The following is a 27,915-nucleotide window of genomic DNA, read 5'->3' as shown; positions in this document are numbered from 1 at the left end:
ATGTACCAGTCGTCATATAACAGTTGGTGATTTCCAGTGAATTAAACAAGCAGCAATTCAAAGATTTATGTGGACATAACAATGCCACCTGTCCAATGAAATTCAAAGTCTACATTAGCAGCTAAATGAATACAATACATTTAAGTCATCTTCTTCAGCTTTTAACAGAGTATTTACGGGAGCTCCATTAAAGCACTTCATTTATTAAGCTTGTAAACATATTGTTATGCTGCTGAATTTATTATAGCTAATCAATTTATTGATTATATTGTATCAACCTAAAGGATTATATTAATAAAACAATATATTCTTCGAATTATTTTGTGTCTAATTTGATTCCGTACTTTTAACGAAGAACTTGTAAACGAATCGAAAAAATTATAGGTATCGTATTCAACCCCCCCTTCTACGATACTTTGGGACTAACACTCTCACAAGTTCTCTTTTCACAAGAGAATTGATTGCTTTGCATTTTAAGTGAGAAAGCTTTTTATGCCAAAGTTTGTTTTGCTCACTTGATGCCTTGGTATATAAGTAACATATCCTATACTTGTTGCTGATTTCATGTCTGTAACAAACGGGCTTCCTTTCCTTACTCCTTTCAGAGTAACTTCACTAGTTTTCTTGATTATGATTTACCAATCTTTTTTGTCAAAAATAACCTTGAAACCTTTGTCTGTAAATTGATTGACACTTAGAAGATTCAATTCAATTCATACAACCAGTGGTACATCCTCAATGACAACATTTCCATAAATCAAACTGCCATATCCCATTGTGAATACTTTGTTGTTGTCTCCAAAGGTCACTAAAGGATCAACCATCTCCTCAAACTGTGATAACAGGGCTTTATCACCTGTCATGTTCCTAGAGCATCTATTGTCAATGACCCACATGAATGTGTTCTTCTTGCCCTGCACACAATGAGGTTTAAGCGTGTTTAGCTACCCAAGCAGTGTTGGGCACTTTCTTCTTCTTAACAGAGTAAGCAAAAGTAGAACTTGAATTGTCAAAAGAAACAGCTTTCTTGGTTTGATTAACATTTTCTTTTTTGATTACAGATTTAAAGTTAACTTCTTTAAGTCTTGTCTCAACTTATTACAGCTAGTCATAACTTTCTTATTGCATAGGATGCAATCAAACTTGTCACAGAAAGAATATGGGTCATCATCTTGAGTTTCATTATACTTGCATGTTCTATACTTTGGCTCACTAACAATCTCTTTACAAAGATGAATTAGGTGATTTTGTGAGCCACATCTTTGACATTGCTTTCTGGGAGCATCGGCAATATATACACAGTTGTTGACTACCACTACTAATACTACCACTACTACGGCTACCACTACAACAAGTACTACTACCGCTACTACTACTACTACTACTACTACTACTACTACCACTACTACTACTACCACTACTACCACTACAACCACCTCTACTATCAACGCTACCACCCCTACCACCACCGCCACCACCACTACCACCACTACGACCACTACTACCACTACTACCATTACTACGACTACTATTATTAATATATTATTATTATTATTATTATTATTATTATTATTGTTATTATTATTATGATCATGGACCTGCTATTAAAAAATAATTGTAATTCAAATTAAGTATGTTATTGAGGTTTCAATGAAATTTAAAATTCAAATAATAATATTTATTTTTATCTGTTAGTTATAAATTATTTGTTTATATTACTAATTTGATAGTTGAAACTTGAAACATCTGAATTCTCGTTTTCAAAACTTAAACTTAGGTTAAAGATACGTTCAATTTTATTTTATATCAAAAAATTAACCATTTACTAAAATATTATTATACTTGCACGTCTGCATGTACGAATCTATGTGTGTATGTATGAATATATATATGTATTAAGAGTTTTACTCAAATGAGAACCCTACGATTCTGAGATATAAGATTTAATCATATCCACTCATTTCAATTTATCATATTCATTTCTTACCATTGATTTAATATTTATTATTTTAATATCTAATATTTTATCATCTTCTATCTAATTCAACCACCATCACATCCGTGAACCATCATTTCTGGCCGCCACCACCACCTCCGGCGACCACCAGAAAATCACCACCGGTAAGCATAAAATCACCACCGTCAAAATAAAAATCACCATCGGAATATGAAAAATCACCACCAGATAACGAAAAACTACCACCGACAACAGAAAATCACCACATCAAGCCACTATTTCTGCCTAGCAGATCCGTCCACGAGTTCCGTTCATCAACTCCGACCACTAACATCATAACGAAAACCACCTGATCTAAATCTGAATCACCACAAATTAACTATGAACATCGCAATCCCTATCACACCACGAAAAAATCATCCGACAATCTCAATTAATTCCAACAGTCATCGTAATCTCAATTACAGAGATGCTACACAACATAAAAACCAAATTGAAAATGAATATTAATTTTTGCTGGCTCGCCGGAACTTCTCGCTGGCGGCGGTTGATTCCGGTGACACCCAAAAATTAGGGCTTTCACCACCATCCAACTCCATTTTAACAGATATGTGCTCTCATGCTATTAAAAACATCAATAATCACCGAATTAAAAATCATTATTGACCTTTGATTTTGAAATTGCTCAAAACGAAGATTTATTGGTGTTCGACAGATAGAGGATTGCGAGAAGATAAGTTTGGTTACCTGAAATTCTGATTTGGACATCAAAATAATATAAAAACGAGGCTTTGGTTATTGTAGAGATAAAGGGAGAGAAGGAGAGGAAAGAGAAGCAGATAGAAACGGAGGAACAACAAGATGGCGGAGACATGGTAAGGTGGCGGCGACAGTGGTAGAGCTGCTGGTGGGGGTTGTTGAGAGAAGGGAGGGAAATGAAATGGGTCTATTGTAGTAATGGAAGATTACATGATTTAAATGAATGGTCCAGATTAGAAGTACTTAAAAATATGTGTGGTCATGATTAAATCTCATATCTCATTATAATAGGGGTTCTCATTTGAGCAACTCTCTATGTATTAATACATGATTGTATTCGTAATCAGTTATAGATAAATATGCATATGTCCGCAAGGGTTGACTCAGTTAATTAAAGAGGGAATAACTGTCCTCTAGGTCACATGTTCGAATCCCACGGGAGAAGAATATATGATTATGCCTCGTGAGTCAGAGCATGTCGCTTAATTGTTGTTTACCTTAGTTCACGTGATTTATAGGCTATTGTGTGAGCTCGTAGGGTAGTGGCTGCGGGTTAACTACGATAAAAAAATGCATATTAATTATATAACAATTAATAGATTTTAAAAATGAACCATGAGATGAAATAAATGTACATTGATATTAATGTAAGGACTTATCATCTAAATGATTTATACTAAATTTTTGTTAGTGAGTTTTTTTGACAACTATATATATAATAATGAGTAACATATATAAATATGCAATAATAAGTTAGATATATGTATTTATGATAAAATTATTAATAATTAAGTTATGTTATAGAGTAATAAGTTACATATAAATATAAGTATTAATTACATAATAATGAATGAGTGTTAATAGTTGAAATTAATATTTTATGAATATTAATTAGAATATTTATGATTAAATTTGATTATTGAACTTTGTATTGTTGTATTATATATGTAATGGATACTCCCTCCATCCCAAAACACAAGTTCCTTCGACTTTTTACGCGTATTTTAATGTGAATAAAAAAAATAGTTTTCACAAATTAATTTTCAATTTTTTTTCTGAATTAAAAAAAAATTATATATATATATTAAATAATAATTCAAGAAAAAATATTATAGAAAAAAGTATGCGGAGTTATGATTTTTATACATCTAAAAGTACGTGTAAAAAGTCGGATGGAATTGTATTTTGAAACGGAGAGAGTAATAAATTAATAACTAAGGACTCAATTCGACTATGAAACATTTCTTATTCAACTTTAATAGTGTAAATTATATATATATATATATATCGACATTATTAATTTTATTCAATATTTAAGTTTTCATTTTAATTTTAATGGCTTCGTCCCTCATTCTATCAATATATTTGTTTTTACAAGCTTTTATTCAAGTTATCGGAAGCAGTTGACTTTTGCTTCTTAGATTGATAACAATAGCTAGTCATATTTGGGTAACATAACATTATTCTCTAGGGTAATGAGGGACCCTTGTATATTGATGAAGATAATATATTTTTAAATTTCGATGAAAAGCAAGTAATTTACAAGGGATTATACATGATTATGAATGTTAGTCTTATCTGAAGAAGGCTCAAAATATCTGAATAGTATATAAATTGAGTCAAGTTGACTTGCAAGTTACAAAACCATAACAAGTAAACCAGGAACAACTTAATCAAATAATAGAACGGAAATAATGGATTAAAAAAACGTGAAATTGCATTGACTTACTGAGTTTTCAACTATTTTTAGTTGGAGGCTCTCGCTCTCTCCAGTCTCCCCGCAGATACTCTAACGAACTATAAGTTGGAATTTCAGTATTTCAAGGTTGTCCCTCTCATGCAGGGGTCATTCCTAAAGCTGGCCAAATGAGCGGTTTGGCGCGGCCCGGACGTAATTCGGCTTGCCGGAAATTCGTGAAACTCGCTCCGTGACGTGCCGAGTTAATATTCGGCACTAACCGTCTATGCACACGAGCCGAACACGAATTATAATATTTGAAATCGTAACCGGCCCGGAACCGGCACGTAACCGTTCGGCAAAATCGAAGCAGAATAAGTATTTTTTTAACCGGTTATTCAGACCGCTAACCGTGGTTATTCGGCACGTAACCGCGAATCGTAACCGGCCCGCTAACTTCTTTATTTTTTTATATTTTTGATTTCGTTGAGGAAAACAGCTTAAAATATTAATATAAAAGTTGTAGTTTGTAATTTTATCAGAATTTTATTTTATTTAGAAATTTTATCATTCAAAATTTGATTTTGTTGAGGAAAATACTCAAAACTATTATAAATTTCCATTGACAGATTCTAATTTTATATTGATATGATTTTAAGATTAATATATAATTTTGTCCGACAACATGAAACTATATAGCTGTATACACAAATTAATGAAAATAAATATTTGTGATTTGTAAGAAAACAAAACAAAAAAACAAAAAAACAAAATGGTAATTCCATCATTTTTAGTTGATATATTGCTCATGAAGAATTTCTACGATTTTTTAGTCCATTTCTGTTCTAGCAAATGGTAATTATAATATTCCTTATTCTGGTAAATTGCTATCTTCTAGTTATTCAAGTGCGCACAAATTCTTCGAGTTTTATTCGGCCCGTGTATTCGCCGAATAATTCGCAATTTGCAAAAAAGAAAATATTTATTCGCCTGTTATTCGGCAGAACCGTCTAATCGTGTGGCTCGCCTGATTCGCGGGCCGTATACGGGTTGGACTTTCTACTAACCGGCTCGGCACGGCACGAACCGTTTAATTATACGGGTCGTTCACGAGTTATGCTATAAGTAAACCGGCCCGTTAAAAATTCGGCCCGGCACGTTCGTGTGGCCGGCTCTAGTCATTCCAGCTCATGCATGATCACCTGTAATATTGTAGTTTATCCATCAGGTAAGTTTAGCAATATGTGATACAGGGGTTACGCCAGAAAAAGAAATTCTCCTCGGTCTAGTCTAGAGGGTAGACATATAGTTATAGCTTGACTTGTAAGAAATTCTCCTTCCAAACCAGGACTTGTGTCTATTGTGCAGACTGCAGACTGCAGACTGCAGAGGATATTTGTCGGGCTTCTTACAGCGACGACTTGATTGAGTTGGTTTTTAGCAAAATTCTTGTAAGAGTGTTTGTTGGATGGAACAGGCACATAAAATCGTTGCAAGTATTATACTTAACTAGAGGCTAAATTGTTGAAACTTCAGGATGCCCTTTTTTATTAAGGTGCTGGGGGGACAGAGATCAAAGCTAAAATAGTTGAAACTGAGATATACTACATGTTCTAAGAATTTTTTTGCAATGTCATTATATCGCGGATACACTACTGGTTTTCCATTAATTAAATATTGCTGAAGATGATTTCTTCGACATGAATGGGAGTGATCTGTAACTATTGGAACATAATTTGAAGTTGGAACAGATGGTAATGAATCGATAGGCTAATGTGCAAAGCAGTGGCTTGTTCAGATAACGATCATGTGGTTAGCATGAATCTTTTACGAATATAGATTTTACCTATATTCTTACAATATGGTCTAATTAATATTATTCTGGATTCTCTTGATTGTATTCTCCATTTTAGTATACAAGTTGTGATACACCTCAAATAAAACCACGTCTTCCAAATCATAGTCACTAGCTTTTGTTTTTGTAGCTTTCCCGTGTTACAGCTATCAAACATGGTTTGGGGTAGCATTAGGAGGAGTTGGTGCAGAAGCCACACGGCGGCCACGCTCTGATCTGCTGTTCTCTGCAAATTTAACACTTCCCTGATGCATACCCTTCTGCTTCTCATCCTCAGTCCACTCAGAAACATAGTAATGTTCTTCACTTCCCTTAACAACATCTTTTGAAGGTGGAAATAACATGCTGCCCCATTGCGGAAAATGAACAAATGCCACAGGCATGGTGCAGGCCACAATCATAATTCCCATGTAAGTTAAACCCATAGCCGTCGATATCTGAGAGCTAGTAAAGAACAGAAGCTGTGTCAATCCTGACCCAAAGTTCCCTCCAGCACCAGTCATACCAGAGATAATGCCCAACGATCGACGAGAAATAAAAGGAATGATCCCGAATGTGGCTCCACATGCGGCTTGTGCTCCGACAGAAAATATGATCATCATTGTGACAGCAATGGGAAGTGAATTAGCACGGCCAAGGAGGATGCAGAAAACTCCTCCTAAAGTTTGTAGGATCCAAAGGGTCCATAGCCGACCCCTCATGCCGAACCTTCGAGCTGCAACATCTGAAGCATATCCCCCGAAGGGGCGAGCCAGAAGATTAGCCATTCCAAATGTAGCAGCAATAATCCCAGCAGTTTGGAGCTTTAGATCAAATCTGTCAAAAATTCAAACATGCATAAGTTCACTTACCCTCTAATTTTAAAATAATAACAAAAATGAAGAAAGAAGAAGAAAACACTACCTGTCGAAGAAGTATTCAGCAATGACATTGTCGGTAGACAATTCCACACCCATAGAGTATCCATACAAAAGAACAAATATCCATGTTCTGTAGTTGGTGATAGCATACCAGAACACCTGAACATACAGAAGAACACAAGATTATCAATTAGCTTCAAACTCATATTATATATTTGTTCACAAGGACTTGTTGTCTTTCCTTAACTAACCTTGGAGAATTTATCCTTAGAAACATCACCCTTCTTCTGTAAAGCACCGAGGTTCCCATCAGGCAAGTCTTGACCAAGTGTTAACACCAAGATACCCATGATTACATGAAGCCATCCAGGGATAAAGAAGGCAATCCTCCAGGCGGTGAATGGAGTAGCTCCAACACGTTGGATTACATCATAGAGCAGAGGCATAATTAGCTGAGTAGCTCCTCCTCCCATGTTCCCCCATCCGGCTGCAGTCCCGTTCACAGTTCCTATGATCTTACCATTGAACATGGTGCTCATCCAATACTGACACGTCACAAATGTTGCGAGGGAGAAGCCAATCATGAACCTGACAGCTATATATCCGCTAGCGTCTGCCACAAATGACATGCAAAACACAGTTGGAGCTGTAAGCATGATGACAAATGCACAGCCATATCGTGGTCCCAACAGGTCACAAACTGCTCCCATTACAAGCCTAGAGAAAATGCTTCCAGACACAGAAGCCACTCCAGCATTTCCAACATCTCCTTTTGTTAGATTGAGATTATCGCGAATGATTGGGACTAGTGGAGCAGCAGCAAATGTGGATACAAAACAGGTGAAAAAAGAGATCCAAGAAAGGTGGAAAGTCCTCATATGAGGATTGGCAAAGGAAAAAAGCTTGAACACTTTGGCCTTGTGTTCGGAATCAACTGGTAAGTCAAATTTTGCAGTTGTATCAGTCGGTACCATAGGTGAAGCCACCGCGAAAGACAGAACAGGCTCTCTGCCAGTGACTCCATGCATTGAGTTTCCTGGGGTATCACCCATTTTTGCAATATAATTGTTTAAACTAAGATGAGGGTTAAGAATGTAATGCACTACTCCACTAAGTATTGCTAAGTGAGGATGCTCTGGACATGTCTTCCGGCTTTGTTGTTTATATAGGCTTTAAGGTTGACATTCTAAATATTTAAAAATCTCTTTATGAGAGCCGGTGGAGATTACCAATGGTCGCATATTTGCATTATCCAGCATTTGGCTTAAAAGACAACTAATGATAATCCGTTTTTCCGAGTCAAATTATGAACAGAAGTAGTCTCATCATGCATCTCAAAGGATAAGAATGTACAGTTTATTAATTTTTTGCTTATTATAGTTACCAGTATGCATTGCTGGATTTGGTTAAGTACCTAACTGTCACAAATTTATATTAAGCTAGTTTGAATACGATAACTTGCTGAGCTATGGTGTTCTTTCAAAATTTTGAAATATATACTACTACATTGAAAGATCAAATGGCTGAAACAAGTCACAAATAATATTTGTAAATAAGATTTTAGTTCCTATACAAGTCTAAGCTCGACAGAAATTTTATGATACAAGTCAAACTTAACCTTTCACATTGTCAGGGAGTTCATTTGGGCTACAATATGATTTGATTATTGACAATGATTTGAGCTTGTGTCTAAAACATTAGAAAATGTAGAGGACAGTTCCGTATAGGCATTATTTATGAATATATAATCAATCTATCCGTTTAATTCTTATAAGAAGCTTTCATGTTATGAGAGAAGTTGACTTACACTTCTCAGACGATTGATATAAAAACTAATCATACAAAAATCAGTGTTACTGATAGATAATTGGATATCGGGTATGGTTCTAGAGATTGCAGAATCCCCAATACCAATTCAAGCAGATGTTTCAAATATAGACATGTTCAGTGATTGATGTTACACAGTAACATAACCACACAAGACGAACATAATGAGTCGGTTGTTTTTTCTTTTGCATTTCGGAAACAAAATACTGCAGAAAGAACAATGTCAGTAGGCACTGAAATCGCTACTTAGGAGTTTACTGTGTAATAAAATAGATTGAGATAATAAATTCCAAACATCGATGCCTGTAAGAATTAGCTTTTCACATGGCCAGCATGCATCCGGATCTTGCAGTATTAATCATTGAACTGGTTAATAAGTAGTAGTAATAAATATTCTCAACAGTGATGAACACTTTAAATTTGAACTTCATTTAGTTAGGGCTATGCAGTTGACGAAGTTTAGTCTACAAGTGTAAATCTGCAGCAGTTCAATCAACCCGGATGAAATGTTGGATTTAAGATGCCCTTATCCAGAGGTGCTGTCTAGATAAAGACCAAATGTAAAATGGTTGACAGTACCGAATAGATGTTCTAGACTTGTTCATGCAATCCCTCCCACCTTAATTTATTAACGCAGTTTAATAAAAAACATGCTTATAAGTGAAGATTAAGGAAAATGCTAGGTGTATTGAGTATTGTACAAACTTTTGTACATAAATGTCATGTTGTGTTGTGTGTTTTAATTGAAATGACCCCTACATTTACATCAGCAAAATTAATTAAAACACTTCACATCAAATGTCATGTCATTATGTACAAATATTTTGTACAAAATTCTATACACCTAGCATTACTCTAAAATTAATTGATACAGGATATTCACACATATTTGTGCGGGCTCCACGTTGAGCAGCTTTTCTTGTTAATTTGTCAAAACTAAATACTACCCGTTCTTGCAACGTAATTCCGGTTGAATATAATTATTTTGAAGGTTTAATTATGATTTCAATCTTATATTATAATCGTGTGTACACATAAATTACTGAAAAAAATATACACATCAACCCCTTATGTAGTGAATTTATATATTCTCGCCCAAACTTCAAACACTCATGAATTGTTAACTAAACACATAACATGTGACGTTAATCTCGGAAGAAAATTATGGCCGATACATTATACAAATATCAATACTTAATATAACAGAACACACAATCTTGAAATATATTAACTGTATATAAATCCCTAGATTATAGCTACTAATCAAGCAACCCTTAATCAAAGTCAAAAATCAATTTGTACTGATCCACTGTCCCCACATTCCAGTGTGGAGGTAGCTTCTCCTACTACTTAAGTCCCAAATTCTGAACCTTTTGTGTCCAAAGACTCAACAATTTCTTTGCCAAACTCTAACACCGGTTCATCTAGTGTTGTTAGTTCAGATAATGTACTTACTCAACCTTATAGGACTCATACTATTCCTACTCGTCTTCTTGATTATACTGGGCTTCCTTCCCATCTAGTGAGTTCTTGTGCTACTAGTGCTACTAGTTCCAGACCTGTACTTGAGGCTGAGGTTCTTCATGAACCTCAAACGTTTAAAGAAGTTGTGCATCTTCCAGAATGGTGTACTGCAATGAACTTAGAACTGGCTGCTCTCGAAGCCAACAAGACGTGGAATATTGTTCCACTTTCTCCTAATAAAAAGAATGTTGGGTGTCGTTGGCTGTATAAGATCAAGTATCATGCCAATGGTACTGTTGATCATTTTAAAGCCCGTCTTGTGGCTAAAAGGTGTTAGGTCATACAACACTGTAGAAGGGGGTTGAATACAGTGTAGAACACAATCAAATCGATTTAAAGCACAAGTAACAAAAAATAGATGTATTCGATATAACAAACTCTGTTACAGTCGAACTGTTCTCTCTCAGTGATGAACAAATATCACGAGAGCTGCTAGGTTACAATTATATGATCTACTCGATGATCGTAACTCTTATAGAGTAAACCTATGTCCGTGTTTATATAGACACACAGTTACAAGATAACTTCTAGTTGATATGGAATATAATTCTGTCTCTTAAAATATATCAACCATATATCTTATAATTCTTCTAGTCCTTGAACTCTTTCCTTGCATATCTTCTTCTTGTATTAGTCTTGATCTTCTTTCCTGTAAATCAGCTTCCTTCCTTAACTATAAGTCCTCCAGTACTTAAGTTCTGATATCCATCTTCTGATATTATCTTCGGATAATCTAAGTTCTGATATCCTTAAGTTCTGACTTCCAGTAAGTCATGATTCCAGTAAGAACTGATATTTCCTGTTAGTTAAGATCTGAGAACTAAACATGAAACATATTAGACATGACATCTCAAATATATTCAACAATCTCCCCCAACTTGTAAATTATGCAAGAATGTACAAGTTAATAGATTTGATGATGTCAAAAACATTTAAGTTCAAATGCAATAAGAGTTTGACTAAACAAATAATTAAAACTTACAAAACATCCAGCTTTACCAGCATCACTAAATCAATCTGAATCCATAATGATTCTTAACAAAATCTCTTATTAGATTATCTTCACCTTTCTTCAGAATTTCAGCTAACTGTGCTTTGACCTGCATCAGTTCTTCTTCTTTACTATCACCAATTTGATAAATGGTTGTTCTGAGAGCTTGAATGGATGTTCTTTCAAGTCCATCACCAAGTCTGATAACCTTAGGATGTGAAGAGTTTTCATTATAACATAAGCATCTTCCTTTCAGAATAACTTCCACCTTAGCAAAATTCTTCAGCATAAGAATTTCTCTTTCATCACCTTTAGTTATCATTGGACTGTAATGAGAAGTCTTTGTACCAGAAATTCTGAATAGATCTCTTATAGCCTTCAAAATATATTCTGACCATCTTCTTGTAATATCAGATTTTACTTCCAGAAGATAATGAATATGTTGAAGCTCTCTGATAGACTTCTTTAATACATTAGAATCAACTAATCTATAAGTCCTTCCATCATTGAGAAATAAGACCAATTTCTCTTTTAGATTCTCCTTATCATGAGCATCTATCACAACTTGAGCAGACAACACCTTGTCAAGGTGTCTTTATTTGATTTGTTCATATGGCTTGTCTGTCAATATGAAAGGATCTTTTAGAGTAACCTCTACTCCCGTTTGAATCTTCTCTTCGTCAGAACCTAATCGAGTTGTATTTCTAGGTTGCTTGGATCTCAACCCAAATGTAGCAAGTTGAATTATCATGAGATTGGATTTTGGTTCAACTGGAGTAGCTTTCTTCCATAACAGCTTCTTCTTATCAGCAATTGTCATTTTGTCCAAATCAACTTGATCAGATTTTGCTGTTTCTTCTATAGCTTGTTGTCCTTTATTCTGAACAACAACTTGGCAGTGTCAGAGGTTGTTTTAGAATCTTCACTTATCTTTCTTCTTTTCAGAATTTGAACAGTTTCATCTTCTATCAAATCATCATCATGCAATGTAGTTTGATAGACTGGAATGGAAGAATTTTTCTTTTTCCTTAAAGGTTCACCAACCTTTTCTTTTCCTTTTGATTTAGAATCAATCTCATTTTGTGATCTTGTTTTGGCTTTAGATGCCTCAGTGATTGAGTTCTCCTTGATCACGATGCCTTTCTCCTTATGCCTTGGAGGTTTCTTTGCATCAGAAGCTTTAGACTTAGAATTTGTCTTCTCAGCAGCAAATCTAGCTTCTTCCTCCTTGAGAGTTTCCAAATCCACTCCAGGATTGTGTTTCAGAAATAATCTTCTTGCTATCTCCTCATAAAGTGTTTGGATTTTAGGATCTTTATAATAAACAGTAGTCTGCTTCCCCTTTAACTTCAGAGTTTGCAAAAACCTCTGAGAGTCTTCAGATCCTGACTGAATCAGAATATCAGAACTTGACATCAGACTTTGTTTATCACCACTTGACTTCAGTCTTTGAGCATTCACAGCATCAGAACTTGACTTGTTCTGAATAGAAGATTTTCCTTGAATTTTTCTTTGACCTCTGCTCTTTTCAGAGTTTCCCTGGTCATCACTTTCATCATCCTTTTTCTTCAGTTCTTGAGTATGTGAGCATTTGGACTTAACTACATTCTCCCCCTTTTTGGCATCATCAGGAAGTAAGAGAGAAAGAAGAAGTTCAACTGAAGATTGGATTTCATCCAATTGAGCTTTCTGAGAAGCTTGATTAGCCAGAACCTCAACAATTTGGACCTGTTGCTTCTCTAGAGTTTTCTCAATGGCTGCAACTTTTTCAGAAATAGGTCTGATATACCTGTGTTTGTCAAGCTTGAGTACTTGATCTAGCTTATCAGCTTGTTCTCTGAGTGTAGCAACCTTTTCATGAGTAGCAGTATGTAGACCTTGAAGATGTTTTGTAGATAGAGCTGTGATCTTGAGTTGTGTCTTAAAATCAGCATTTGTAAGCAACTTATCAGCTTTTGTAATATGCTCTGTCAGAATTTTAGAACATGGAATAAAATCTGATTGATTCCACTTCTTGGTCCACTCAACACCTCTGTGAGTATCCTCCCAATGAATATGTGCTTCCTTTTCAACAAATTTCTTCACCAATTCTTCGTTGCCCAGAATAGGTACTAGAGTCTCAGCAGAAACACTGTCATCAGAACTTGAGTAAGACTCATTGTGTTCTGATAGCTCAACAGTGTGTGAAGCAACTGGAGATTCAGGAATAACATCATCTAAATTATGATCAGCAGAAGTTATCTCCAGAGCTGGTGTCTTTGATGTATATGGAGCTTCCAGATAAAGAACTTCAAGTATATTCAAATTATGAATATCTATGTCAGAATTATCAATCTGTTCTTTAGCATCATCTGTAGCTTTAATAGGAGAAACATGAGGGGTAAGAACTGTGTCATTAGCAGTTTCTTTGGCTTGAGCTGGAAGGGCTTCAATGATAATTGGTTCCTGTGAGATCAGAGATTCCTGATCCCCTTCCTTAGCTTCTTCAGTATCTTCTGATATAGCCTTAGCCAAATACCTTTTTGCCTTCATTTTCTTCAATCTCCTTGCCAATGAAGGAGTTGCTTCAGCAGCATCAGAATGTACAGATTTCCTTTTTAAAGTATCAGAACTTTGAGCTGCTTTTACTTTCTGAGAAGTAACATTCTCAGCTTCATTTATCACAGGTTCAGATGCATGAACTCGTGCTTCAATTGAGTCCTCTTTGTGACGCCCTCCAAACCCGGGGTCTAGATTTGGGGTCACTTGCCACTAAATTATAATAAAATAATCACAGCGGAATAATAAAATAAATAAGACCCCTTTACCTGCACTGGATCGATCACAGGTTATAGCATGGAATAGGCACTACTACAAATCAAGTGTTATTACAAACCATAAGTCTAATTAGTTTTACAGATTATTCAAATTTTATTACAAACCTCTAGACTATCCAAGCGTCCCAAAACAGTCTACCTGGAATACACACCACTATTTACAAACACTCGACTTCTGACCCAACCTGGATCTCAAGCTGGCTCTGTCTTAGCTGAAAGATTAGATTGATAAACAAGTATGAGCGAAAGAAATGCTCAGCAAGCAATATAAAATATACTTGAAATGATAAACCACATTCCAATAATAACTGAACAAAAGAATAAAAATAGTAATATTTGATCATTAATAAAAGCTTCACAAACTATCAACAATAAACGATAACTTTTAGATTGGAATCAAACTCCGACGGACGTACTATCACATGCTGATCAGCCCGTGTGATAGCACAAGGTCATGATTCATAGAAACATGTCCCCAAAATACGAGTACTCAATTAAAAAGGCAATATACCTGCCTGTGGCAAAATGGTGTCATAGTATTTCATACAACACATAGAAATAGCCCTCCGCTGGACCGTCCGTCCCGGTCACTTACGCATTCATCCAATCCATAAAACATTTTGATCAAAGGAGCCGAATCAAAGGACATCCTTAACCATATAACTCCCCATTTCTCATGGTCCAGAGTTATCTCAACAATCGATGGCGAAATAACTAGAACAATTAGTTATTCGCTAATCTCAATTCAATGTTCCACTGTATAGAGTAATGTATAGCAAATATAAAACGTTTATCTATTCTGAACTTAGAATAGTATGGAAATCGAAAGAATAAAGTTCAGAGTCAATATCAATTGAATGATAAATGAAGATAGAGGTACTTGCATAGTATGATTCAAAATAAACGTCACTTGAACAATAAGTGAAGTTAGGGGTACTTGCCTGGTATGCTCAATAACCTCTTACTTTAGCTCTGCTTCTAACTGATGGCTACTATCTTCGTCTAACACTTGATTGCACTCCTTGCTACTTGATTCTATAAACAAAAGGACTATCTTAATTGACAGAACTAAACTCAATCGACGTAATTATACGTCTTGACATTTACCCGATCGTTTATAACTAGCATGGCATTTTAAAACTGTAACAGATAGCATGTATATCACGTATCACATAATCATGGTATTCGTATAGCACGTACTCACATATTTCATCTAATACATAAGTCAGATCATTAAGAGATACGTCTCAGTGCGTTCAGAATGAAAATTAGGTCAATATTAGCATTTACCGATCAAATACCGACTTAAACTGATACACAATTCAAATGACATTGCAATATAAAATAAATTAGGTCTCAAAAGTATTTTTATTGGAAGCGCAATATTATTCTGAATCTGTACGCGTTCGTTTCGTATTAAACGGACGAACGGTTTAATTATTATGAATAAAATAAGAAATAAATGGAAATAAATCAATTAATAATCATATTAATTGATTTTTAAATACCAAAATATAAATTTTAAAAGTCTAAAAATAATTTTTAGGAATTATTTAAATTAATTATAAATAATCTACATTTATTTAACTATTTGTAAATAAAGTTAACTGATTAAATGATTTTAATCAATTAATTGAATTCATAAATAAATAAATAAAATAAATTATAAATAATTAATCAAATTGAATTTTTAAAGATAATAAAAGAAAATAAATTTTGGAAATTAAAAAAATTAGGTAAATAGTTTTCAGAATTTACAATAAGAAATAAATGATTTTTAAAATTAATCTAAATGATTTTAAGAAAAGTAAAATTGAAATAATAATAATAGATAATAAAAATAAAAAAAAATCAAAAACAAAATTCTGCAGAAACATTTTTGTAACCAGGAAAAAGGTTTGAGGATGATCTGAGGGCGGCGGGGGTTGAGGAAGACGACCGGAAATCGGTCGAAGGTCGACCGGAATCTGGGTTCTTCCCCAGAAACCGGCGACTTCGCCGTTTTCCGGCGGTCATCTGATCAGCCACCATACTACTGGGTTTCAGCTCGTTTTGACGCCAGAAAACTCCCCATCATCTCCTACGCACAACCAGAATCCTTGCACCCTTCAATCATCACCAGAAACGATTTTCCGGCCAAAATCCGAGCCCAACTCCGACGAACATATCGGAAAATCAAGAATCCAAGCTATCCTTAACCAAAATCAGTAATTCCAGTACCAAATCAAAGCTCATATCCATTACAACCTATTCTAAACTTCAAAATTTTCAAGAACATCAACAAATCACTCATAAATCGATTTAAAAATTCAAAAAAAAACAATAATTCGACTTATCAATTCCTGAACTAAAACAAGTCAACCAAATACTCAAATCAATTCCAGAGATCATTTTAAAGCTATTGGTAACATCAAAATCAACCCAGAATCATCCAAAAACAAAAACGATTTCAAGAACAAAAGCTTAAAAATCGATTTTCATCATCAGCTCACCTCAGTTTGTGATTTTGGTACCAAAAGATCCGTCTCCTCGAGAGGATTGGAGTGATTACAAGAGCGTTAACAGAGGTTCAGTAAATCTCTCAAAATCAAGGGATTTGTGTCAAGAATGAAATTACACCCCCAAAGTTGTTCTTAGTTCTATGATTTTTCTATATAAAAAAAAATGAATAAAATTACTAATTAGTTGGTATTTATATTTTTACAGAAATTATACCCCAAAATAAATTAAGGGTGTTTTTATCCCTAAATTACAATAATTAGGGCCCCAAATAATAATTACGGGGAATAATTTTAAAAACGATAAAATATAAAATTAATGTCAAAATTCCCCAAAAATTGCGAATAATTCTAAAATACAAAAATAATGGGTATTTGAAATACCAATAATTTTATAAAAATGAAAACGCGGATTTTGTGGGGTTTGACGTCCCGGCGGGGTCCCGGTTCGTTGATTTTTGAAAAACGGAAACGATCCCTAAATTACTAGAAAATCCCGAAAACACGTAAAGTATATTCAAACACGCATAAAATCAAATAAAACAGATATCTTAATAAAGACACTAATAATTATGCGTCCCGTTTGCAGATAAGTTCTTATAATTGCAATTTAAACATATTTTTAATCAATCGAAAATTTTTCTGGCCCACACAGAAATACACATAACAGTTATAACATCTCATATCATAGCAACAATTACTTTAAATTTATAAAACACACAATATTTATTTATTTAACATATAATATTCATATAATTTTCCCGGATATTACATCCTCCCCCCCTTAATAGGATTCTGTCCTCAGAATCAGCCTAAGAAAATAAATGAGGATACTTGGATCGTATTTCGCTTTCCAATTCCCAGGTCGACTCTTCAACCTTGGGATTCCTCCACAAGACTCGCACTAAAGATACAGACTTATTCCTAAGCACTCTTTCTTTCTTATCTAGAATTTGCACTGGTTGCTCTACAAAAGACAAATCTGGCTGGATCTCTATTGGCTCGTATTCTATCACATGATTCGAATCAGGCAAATAACGCTTCAACATTGACACGTGGAACACGTTGTGAATATGCTGCATGTGAGGTGGTAACGCTAATTCGTAAGCAACCTTTCCCACACGCTTCAAAATCTCAAAAGGGCCAATGTAACGCGGACTCAGCTTTCCTTTCTTCCCAAATCTTGATAAACCTTTCCAAGGAGAAACTTTTAATAACACTGCCTCTCCAACTTCAAATTCCATATCTTTTCTGGTAGGATCAGCATATTTGCGTTGACGATCTTGAGCTGCTGTTAATCTTTTCCGAATGAGTTTTATTTTCTCCTTCGTCTGTTGAATCAATTCTGGACCCAAAATCTTTCTTTCACCAACTTCTTCCCAACATATTGGAGATCTGCATCTTCTCCCGTATAATGCTTCGTAAGGCGGCATCCCAATGCTGGCATGATAACTGTTATTGTAGGAGAATTCAACTAATGGCAAATGCTCGTCCCAACTCCCTTCAAAATCTAGTGTACATACCCTTAGCATATCTTCAATAGTCTGAATCGTTCTTTCACTTTGACCGTCTGTCTGCGGATGATACGCAGTACTCATGTTTAGCTTCGTTCCGAGACAATCTTGAAAACTTCTCCAAAATCTTGAATTAAATCGAGGATCTCTGTCTGAAACTATGGATACTGGAACTCCGTGTTTTGTCACAATTTCTTTAAGATCTAACCGTACCAATTTATCCATTGAGAATCTCTCGTTGATAGGAAGAAAATGCGCTGACTTCGTCAATCTGTCGATAATAACCCAAATAGCATCATGATTCGCCCTGGTCCTCGGTAATCCAACTACGAAATCCATCGCTATATGCTCCCATTTCTATTCTGGAATGTCCAATGGCTGTATCAGTCCACTGGGCCTTTGATGTTCCGCTTTGACTCGCTGGCAAGTGTAACACTTACTTACCCATTCTGCAATTTCCTTCTTCATGCTTGGCCACCAAAAGTTTTCTCTTAAGTCTCTGTACATCTTCGTACTCCCGGGATGAATTGAATATCTAGAGTTGTGAGCGTCTCGAAGAATTTCATCTTTCAGCTCGGCTATGTTGGGTATCCATATTCTGGAAGAAAATCTTAATATCCCTTTATCATCCTTTTGACTCCCTATTTCTTCTCCTGTCAAACTGTCTCGTTCATGGCTCATTACTTCTTCCTGACATCTTCTTATTTTCTCTAATAATTCTGGTTGAAAAGACATTGCACACAATACCTCTGTAGACATACTTGGAATGCTGACCTCTATTTCTAGCTTCTCAAATTCCCTGATCAATTCCTCTGATGAAATTATCATGTTTAACCTTTCTTTTCTGCTCAGAGCGTTGGCCACCATATTTGCTTTGCCTGGATGATAGTTAATAGTACAGTCGTAATCCTTGATTAGTTCTAGCCATCTCCTCTGCCTCATGTTCAATTCCTTCTGGGTAAAGATATACTTCAAACTCTTGTGGTCCGTGTAGATCTCGCACTTTTCCCCATAAAGATAATGCCTCCAAATCTTCAATGCAAATACTATAGCTGCCAATTCCAGATCATGCGTTGGATACTTCTCTTCGTGTGATTTCAATTGTCTTGAAGCGTAGGCTATCACCTTGTCATGCTGCATCAAAACACATCCTAATCCTTTGTACGACGCATCACTGTAAATCACAAAATTTCCTTGTTCATCTGGCAAGACTAGCACTGGAGAAGATACTAATCTATTCTTTAATTCCTGGAAACTTTCTTCGCATTTCTCATCCCATTCAAATTTCTGATTCTTCCTGGTGAGCTTTGTCAATGGCGTAGCTATCTTTGCAAAATCTTGCACGAATCTTCTATAGTAACCTGCCAATCCCATGAAACTTCTTACTTCCGTTGGTGTTTTTGGCCTCTCCCAGTTGATTATGGCTTCAATCTTTGCTGGATCCACTTCCACTCCTTTATTGCTAATCACGTGCCCAAGAAATCGTACTTCTTTTAACCAAAATTCACACTTGGAAAACTTTGCGTATAACTTCTCCTGTCGCAGTATCTCCAGAACTATCCTCAAATGCTCTGCATGCTCCTCTTCTGTTTTGGAATAGATTAAGATGTCGTCTATGAACACGATCACGAATTTATCCAAATACTTCTTAAATACTCGATTCATCAAATCCATGAAAGCTGCTGGTGCGTTGGTTAATCCAAATGCCATCACTAGAAACTCATAATGCCCATATCTGGTTCTAAATGCGGTCTTTGGAATGTCTTCAGGCTTGATCTTTAGTTGATGATATCCGGATCTTAAATCAATCTTAGAAAACCATACAGCGCCTCTCAATTGGTCAAACAAATCATCGATCCTTGGTAACGGATACTTGTTCTTAATGGTTAGCTTATTCAGTTCTCGATAGTCGATACACAACCGCATACTTCCGTCCTTCTTCTTGACAAACAGTACTGGTGCGCCCCATGGGGATACACTGGGTCTTATCACTCCTTTCTCTAAAAGATCTTGCAGCTGAGTTGCCAATTCTTTCATCTCCACTGGTGCCATCCGGTACGGAGCTTTAGAAACTGGTTCTGTTCCGGGTGCTAGATCAATCGCAAATTCAATTTCTCTGTCGGGAGGTAATCCCGGTAGATCGTCTGGAAAGACATCTGAAAATTCGTTGACAATTGGAATTGCTTCTAGTGTTGGAACTTCCTTTCTGGTGTCTATCACATGGGCTAAATATGCTTCGCAATTCTGACGCAATAACTTCTTCACTTGAGCGATTGTTAAGAACTTCTTCTCTTGCTTATTTCCTCGGAATATCACCTTCTTCTTATTATCCAAGGTCTGAAGTCTCACTTTCCTATTCTTACAATCAATCTGGGCGTTATTTTCTGATAACCAATCCATTCCTAAAATAACATCAAATTCTCCCAACTTAAAAGGTATCAAGTTGGCATAGAAATAATGTCCTCCTATCTCAACATCGCACCTCGGGCACACTCGGTCGACTAAAACTTGATTCTTATTAGCTAGCTCTATCATTAATGCTTGTTCTAACAATTTAACTTCACAATGCAGTTTATCGACAAAACTTTGAGAAATAAATGACCTTGTAGCTCCAGAGTCAAATAGAATTTTAGCATCTACGGAGTTGACTGGAAGCGTACCTGCCACCACGTCTGAACTCTGAACAGCATCCTTCATAGTCATGTTAAATGTCCTGGCTTTTGGTTGGTCCTTTGCTGGTGGTCCTTCAATTCTTGGCAGATTCTGAGATGGAGCACCTGTCAGCCTTGGGGTGTTGCTCGTCATACCTTGTGTTGGGCAATTCCTGGAAATATGCCCTGGCTTTCCACACTTATAACATCCAGTTCCCACATTCTGACCTTGAGTCGGATTCTGACACACATTAGCAAAGTGTCCCTTCCTGCCGCACTTGAAACACGTCACATTAGCATTACAATTCCCAAAGTGCTTCCTACCACAAAACTGACAATCTGGTATTGGTGGACGATTGGGCCTCTGCTGATTTGAATTCTGAAAACGGTTGCCTTGTCCTCCATTTCCTGATTGTGGTCTTCTGAATCCCATATTCCTATTACCCTGAAACTCTGGCCTTTTGTTAAAACGACTCTGAAAATTACTTGACTGCTGACCTCCCTCTGAGGTTTCCATTTTCCTTTTCTTCCCATCTTTTCCTTTCTGAGACATATCACTCCTACTCTCAATCACCATTGCCTTCTGAACCACTGCCACATATAAAGTTAACTCAAACATGGCCACTCTGTTCTGAATCCAAAATTTCAATCCCTGTTCAAACCTTCTGGCTTTCTTTTCATCCGTATCAACCTGGTCTGGCACGAACCTTGCTAACTCAGTAAACTTAGCCTCGTATTCCGCCACGGTAAGATCACCCTGGGTCAGATTCAAGAACTTAATCTCCATTTGATTCTTCATATACCTCGGGAAATACTTCTCCAGGAACAACTCTGTGAATCTCTCCCAAGTTATAAACTCACCTCCTTCCAATGCTCGCGTGGATTCCCACCAATAGTTCGCCTCACCCTTCAAAAAGTAGCTTGCAAACTTGGTCTTCTGCTCAGTTCCTGCTCCGACTAATTCAAAAGCCTTTTCCATTTCCTTGAGCCATGCATTGGCTTCCACAGGATCAGCACTTCCCTTGAACTCAGGTGGCTTCACTGCTTGAAACTGCTTAAAAGTCACTGCTGGTGGTGCTGTTGCTTGCTGCTGTTGTTGCTGTTGTTGCTGCTGCGTAAGATGTAACATCTGTTGCTGCATCAGTCCTAACATCTGGATAATCGCTGGATCTGTACGACTCTCGGTATGATCCTCTCCTGAATTATTCCTTCTCTTTGGTGCCATTATTCTGGTAAGAAACAAGCAATATATATAATAATATGTCGAGCATTGTGTCAAATATGTAGCAATTCCTTAGCATATTAAAGTTTGCAAACACTATCTCTTCTCAAAATATCATAAACTTGCTACCATATTAACACAAGCGACATGATTATCACATAATCCTGCTTATTATCTCGAGAATAATAACATAAAGAAAATTTACTCCGAATTATCAAACCCTTTTAAATCCTTACTTAAAATCTCAACTAAACCAACAAAATAACAGGGCAATGACACAAGGCCTAAAGCTAAACGCAAAACAGGAAACCTAAACAATTTAACTACAACCTAACCCAATAACCTAAATTTAATCCTATAAAAGCTAAATATACGCGCCTATCTTATGTGATCTTCCTATGACTTATCTATGACAATCCTACGCCTGTTTCAGTGACCATAACCTGTAGCTCTGATACCAACCTGTGACGCCCTCCAAACCCGGGGTCTAGATTTGGGGTCACTTGCCACTAAATTATAATAAAATAATCACAGCGGAATAATAAAATAAATACGACCCCTTTACCTGCACTGGATCGATCACAGGTTATAGTATGGAACAGGCACTACTATAAATCAAGTGTTATTACAAACCATAAGTCTAATTAGTTTTACAGATTATTCAAATTTTATTACAAACCTCTAGACTATCCAAGCGTCCCAAAACAGTCTACCTGGAATACACACCACTATTTACAAACACTCGACTTCTGACCCAACCTGGATCTCAAGCTGGCTCTGTCTTAGCTGAAAGATTAGATTGATAAACAAGTATGAGCGAAAGAAATGCTCAGCAAGCAATATAAAATGTACTTGAAATGATAAACCACATTCCAATAATAACTGAACAAAAGAATAAAAACAGTAATATTTGATCATTAATAAAAGCTTCACAAACTATCAACAATAAACGATAACTTTTAGATTGGAATCTAACTCCGACGGACGTACTATCACATGCTGATCAGCCCGTGTGATAGCACAAGGTCATGATTCATAGAAACATGTCCCCAAAATACGAGTACTCAATTAAAAAGGCAATATACCTGCCTGTGGCAAAATGGTGTCATAGTATTTCATACAACACATAGAAATAGCCCTCCGCTGGACCGTCCGTCCCGGTCACTTACGCATTCATCCAATCCATAAAACATTTTGATCAAAGGAGCCGAATCAAAGGACATCCTTAACCATATAACTCCCCATTTCTCATGGTCCAGAGTTATCTCAACAATCGATGGCGAAATAACTAGAACAATTAGTTATTCGCTAATCTCAATTCAATGTTCCACTGTATAGAGTAATGTATAGCAAATATAAAACGTTTATCTATTCTGAACTTAGAATAGTATGGAAATCGAAAGAATAAAGTTCAGAGTCAATATCAATTGAATGATAAATGAAGATAGAGGTACTTGCATAGTATGATTCAAAATAAACGTCACTTGAACAATAAGTGAAGTTAGGGGTACTTTCCTGGAATGCTCAATAACCTCTTACTTTAGCTCTGCTTCTAACTGATGGCTACTATCTTCGTCTAACACTTGATTGCACTCCTTGCTACTTGATTCTATAAATAAAAGGACTATCTTAATTGACAGAACTAAACTCAATCGACGTAACTATACGTCTTGACATTTACCCGATCGTTTATAACTAGCATGGCATTTTAAAACTGTAACAGATAGCATGTATATCACGTATCACGTAATCATGGTATTCGTATAGCACGTACTCACATATTTCATCTAATACATAAGTCAGATCATTAAGAGATACGTCTCAGTGCGTTCAGAATGAAAATTAGGTCAATATTAGCATTTACCGATCAAATACCGACTTAAACTGATACACAATTCAAATGACATTGCAATATAAAATAAATTAGGTCTCAAAAGTATTTTTATTGGAAGCGCAATATTATTCTGAATCTGTACGCGTTCGTTTCGTATTAAACGGACGAACGGTTTAATTATTATGAATAAAATAAGAAATAAATGGAAATAAATCAATTAATAATCATATTAATTGATTTTTAAATACCAAAATATAAATTTTAAAAGTCTAAAAATAATTTTTAGGAATTATTTAAATTAATTATAAATAATCTACATTTATTTAACTATTTGTAAATAAAGTTAACTGATTAAATGATTTTAATCAATTAATTGAATTCATAAATAAATAAATAAAATAAATTATAAATAATTAATCAAATTGAATTTTTAAAGATAATAAAAGAAAATAAATTTTGGAAATTAAAAAAATTAGGTAAATAGTTTTCAGAATTTACAATAAGAAATAAATGATTTTTAAAATTAATCTAAATGATTTTAAGAAAAGTAAAATTGAAATAATAATAATAGATAATAAAAATAAAAAAAAATCAAAAACAAAATTCTGCAGAAACATTTTTGTAACCAGGAAAAAGGTTTGAGGATGATCTGAGGGCGGCGGGGGTTGAGGAAGACGACCGGAAATCGGTCGAAGGTCGACCGGAATCTGGGTTCTTCCCCAGAAACCGGCGACTTCGCCGTTTTCCGGCGGTCATCTGATCAGCCACCATACTACTGGGTTTCAGCTCGTTTTGACGCCAGAAAACTCCCCATCATCTCCTACGCACAACCAGAATCCTTGCACCCTTCAATCATCACCAGAAACGATTTTCCGGCCAAAATCCGAGCCCAACTCCGACGAACATATCGGAAAATCAAGAATCCAAGCTATCCTTAACCAAAATCAGTAATTCCAGTACCAAATCAAAGCTCATATCCATTACAACCTATTCTAAACTTCAAAATTTTCAAGAACATCAACAAATCACTCATAAATCGATTTAAAAATTCAAAAAAAAACAATAATTCGACTTATCAATTCCTGAACTAAAACAAGTCAACCAAATACTCAAATCAATTCCAGAGATCATTTTAAAGCTATTGGTAACATCAAAATCAACCCAGAATCATCCAAAAACAAAAACGATTTCAAGAACAAAAGCTTAAAAATCGATTTTCATCATCAGCTCACCTCAGTTTGTGATTTTGGTACCAAAAGATCCGTCTCCTCGAGAGGATTGGAGTGATTACAAGAGCGTTAACAGAGGTTCAGTAAATCTCTCAAAATCAAGGGATTTGTGTCAAGAATGAAATTACACCCCCAAAGTTGTTCTTAGTTCTATGATTTTTCTATATAAAAAAAAATGAATAAAATTACTAATTAGTTGGTATTTATATTTTTACAGAAATTATACCCCAAAATAAATTAAGGGTGTTTTTATCCCTAAATTACAATAATTAGGGCCCCAAATAATAATTACGGGGAATAATTTTAAAAACGATAAAATATAAAATTAATGTCAAAATTCCCCAAAAATTGCGAATAATTCTAAAATACAAAAATAATGGGTATTTGAAATACCAATAATTTTATAAAAATGAAAACGCGGATTTTGTGGGGTTTGACGTCCCGGCGGGGTCCCGGTTCGTTGATTTTTGAAAAACGGAAACGATCCCTAAATTACTAGAAAATCCCGAAAACACGTAAAGTATATTCAAACACGCATAAAATCAAATAAAACAGATATCTTAATAAAGACACTAATAATTATGCGTCCCGTTTGCAGATAAGTTCTTATAATTGCAATTTAAACATATTTTTAATCAATCGAAAATTTTTCTGGCCCGCACAGAAATACACATAACAGTTATAACATCTCATATCATAGCAACAATTACTTTAAATTTATAAAACACACAATATTTATTTATTTAACATATAATATTCATATAATTTTCCCGGATATTACACTCTTCACTCTCAGCCTCATATCTGAGAATCATCTTTCTTCGGTTTTGTGGAGGTTGAGGAACAGACTTTGTCCTCTTATAAGGTTTGGAAGATGAGGGTCTGGTTGTTTATGCTGATGGTTGAAAAGTCTGAGGTGTTTGTGTAGATGTGGTAGGTGCTAATGGTTGAGGTTTTGATGGTTGGACATCAGGATATAATGTAATGTATTTCACTGGATCATAGATTATTAAAGCTTGTTTGACAGATAAAGGTATTTGGAGGGGTCTTCACACAACCTTCTTATTATCAGTAGATAATAAGTCATTAAAGGCTCTTTTAGCTAGTCTGAATGATGGAATTGATTCATGAGCTAATTGGGGCTTATTATCACAACAAAAGCTATAAATAAGCTGACAGAATCTAGCAAAATAAATAGTATTTATGTGTTCTGTCATCCTATCCCCAATGAAACCTAGAACATCACTTGCATAATCAAAATCAGTTTGATTAATGAGAGCATACCCGATTTGTTGACTGAATATGGGGATTGCATCAAAGTTAGAAGATTTGTTTGCAAAAGCCTTGGTAATGCAGTCAAAGAAGAAACTCCATTCCCTCCTTATGTAAGGTCTCTTCAATTGACCCAGCTTTGCCAATGTCCTCTCATACCCCAGACTGGCCATCATATTTTGAAGAACTGGCTCCTCAACAGTAGAATAAACACAAGTCTCAGGTAGCTGCAGTGCTTGTCGAACCGTAGCCAAATTTACGACATGCTCGTCCTCCCCTGATGAAAAGATTATACTTGGGGACCCTTGAGCACCACAATCATCATATACTCCACTTCTCCAGAACTCCAGCACTTGAGTTCCAGAGACTCCATCAGGTTGGGTTAGAGCGTACCCAATATAAGAATTAGCGAGAAAATCCTGAATGAAGTGAAGTTCCGATGGAGCTTCAGCCTTACTAAGAATGACGGAGTAGTTGTTAGGAACAAACTTAACTCCATTGAAAATTACGTCTTTTGGTGCCATCTCGGTAAGAAATTAAGTGAAAAGAAGAGTGTTTGCAAAGTGTTTGTTAAAAGTCCTGAAAGAAAACACTTCAGAGAATATTGGAGAGAGAGAGAGAGAGAGAGAAAGTAAAAAAGATAAAGAATAAAAAAGTAAGTAAAAGATTTGAAAATCTTTTATCTCTCATATATATACTCTCTCCACTCAATAATTGTATTTTTGAAGCATGAGATACACTTTACACCTGGCACCATGTGAACAGTCAATAAACGGTTAAAGCAGGAGTTAATGTGCATGTAAAATATGCAATAATTACTGTGTACATGCAGTTTTTCAAGACATACACGTTAACCACTAACCCATAATGATTATGACTGTTTTTATCTCACCCAAATTATTCTGATTTAAATATGACTGTTTCATATTTTATCACAAATAAGTCAAGTAAAGAAAAATGCCACGTAAGCATCAAGGATTCCATCAGTATTTAATATCAGAACGTAACTTATACCAGATTTTAACAGTCATCAGAATATGGCTTCTATACTCAACAAGTGAAAATCCTTTTCTGTGATTCGTCATACAAATACTGACTTATTTTCTTCAGAGTTTAATCATCAGAACTTCCATCAGAACTTGTCCTCAGAATTTATGCAACTGACACTTAACTGTTTGTCAAAAACAACTTAATCACCACAGTAATTTTCATCATTCATATGGAGTGAAAGTGTGTGCATTGAGCAAGACATCATATAAAGATTAAGTCTGATAAACTTCAGTACATCTTTGAAATAAGGCATAACTCAGAAAAATGCTTAAAATCTATCATCAGTCATGAAGTCCACTATAGAACAAATTTATGCAAGAGTCCACCTCAACTGTTTGAGCTCATTTTATGCATCTTTTGAAATTCCTTTTTACAGTG

General features: G+C 35.4%; 1 protein-coding gene across 1 annotated transcript; it reads right to left on the bottom strand.

The window, feature by feature from the left end:
• Positions 1–6,048: 6,048 nt before the first annotated feature.
• On the bottom strand, positions 6,049–8,259 carry LOC141663862 (high affinity nitrate transporter 2.4-like). Its single transcript, XM_074469705.1, has 3 exons — positions 7,361–8,259; positions 7,153–7,268; positions 6,049–7,065 (listed from the first exon to the last, which is right to left on the bottom strand). Exons 1-3 carry the CDS (start codon positions 8,159–8,161, stop codon positions 6,399–6,401), a joined length of 1,584 nt encoding a protein of 527 aa, XP_074325806.1. The 5' UTR covers positions 8,162–8,259; the 3' UTR covers positions 6,049–6,398.
• Positions 8,260–27,915: the final 19,656 nt, after the last annotated feature.

Source organism: Apium graveolens, chromosome 6 (genome assembly GCF_009905375.1).
Source record: "Apium graveolens cultivar Ventura chromosome 6, ASM990537v1, whole genome shotgun sequence".
NCBI lineage: Eukaryota > Viridiplantae > Streptophyta > Magnoliopsida > Apiales > Apiaceae > Apium > Apium graveolens.
This window is presented reverse-complemented; position numbering and strand designations above follow the sequence as displayed.

Coding starts and splice junctions, on each gene's coding strand:
- LOC141663862 (XM_074469705.1), bottom strand. CDS start 8,161: ATGGGTGATACCCCAGGAAACTCAATGCATGGAGTCACTGGCAGAGAG. Junction 7,269..7,360: donor CTAAGGATAAATTCTCCAAG/GTTAGTTAAGGA, acceptor CTGTATGTTCAG/GTGTTCTGGTATGCTATCAC. Junction 7,066..7,152: donor GCTGAATACTTCTTCGACAG/GTAGTGTTTTCT, acceptor AATTTTTGACAG/ATTTGATCTAAAGCTCCAAA.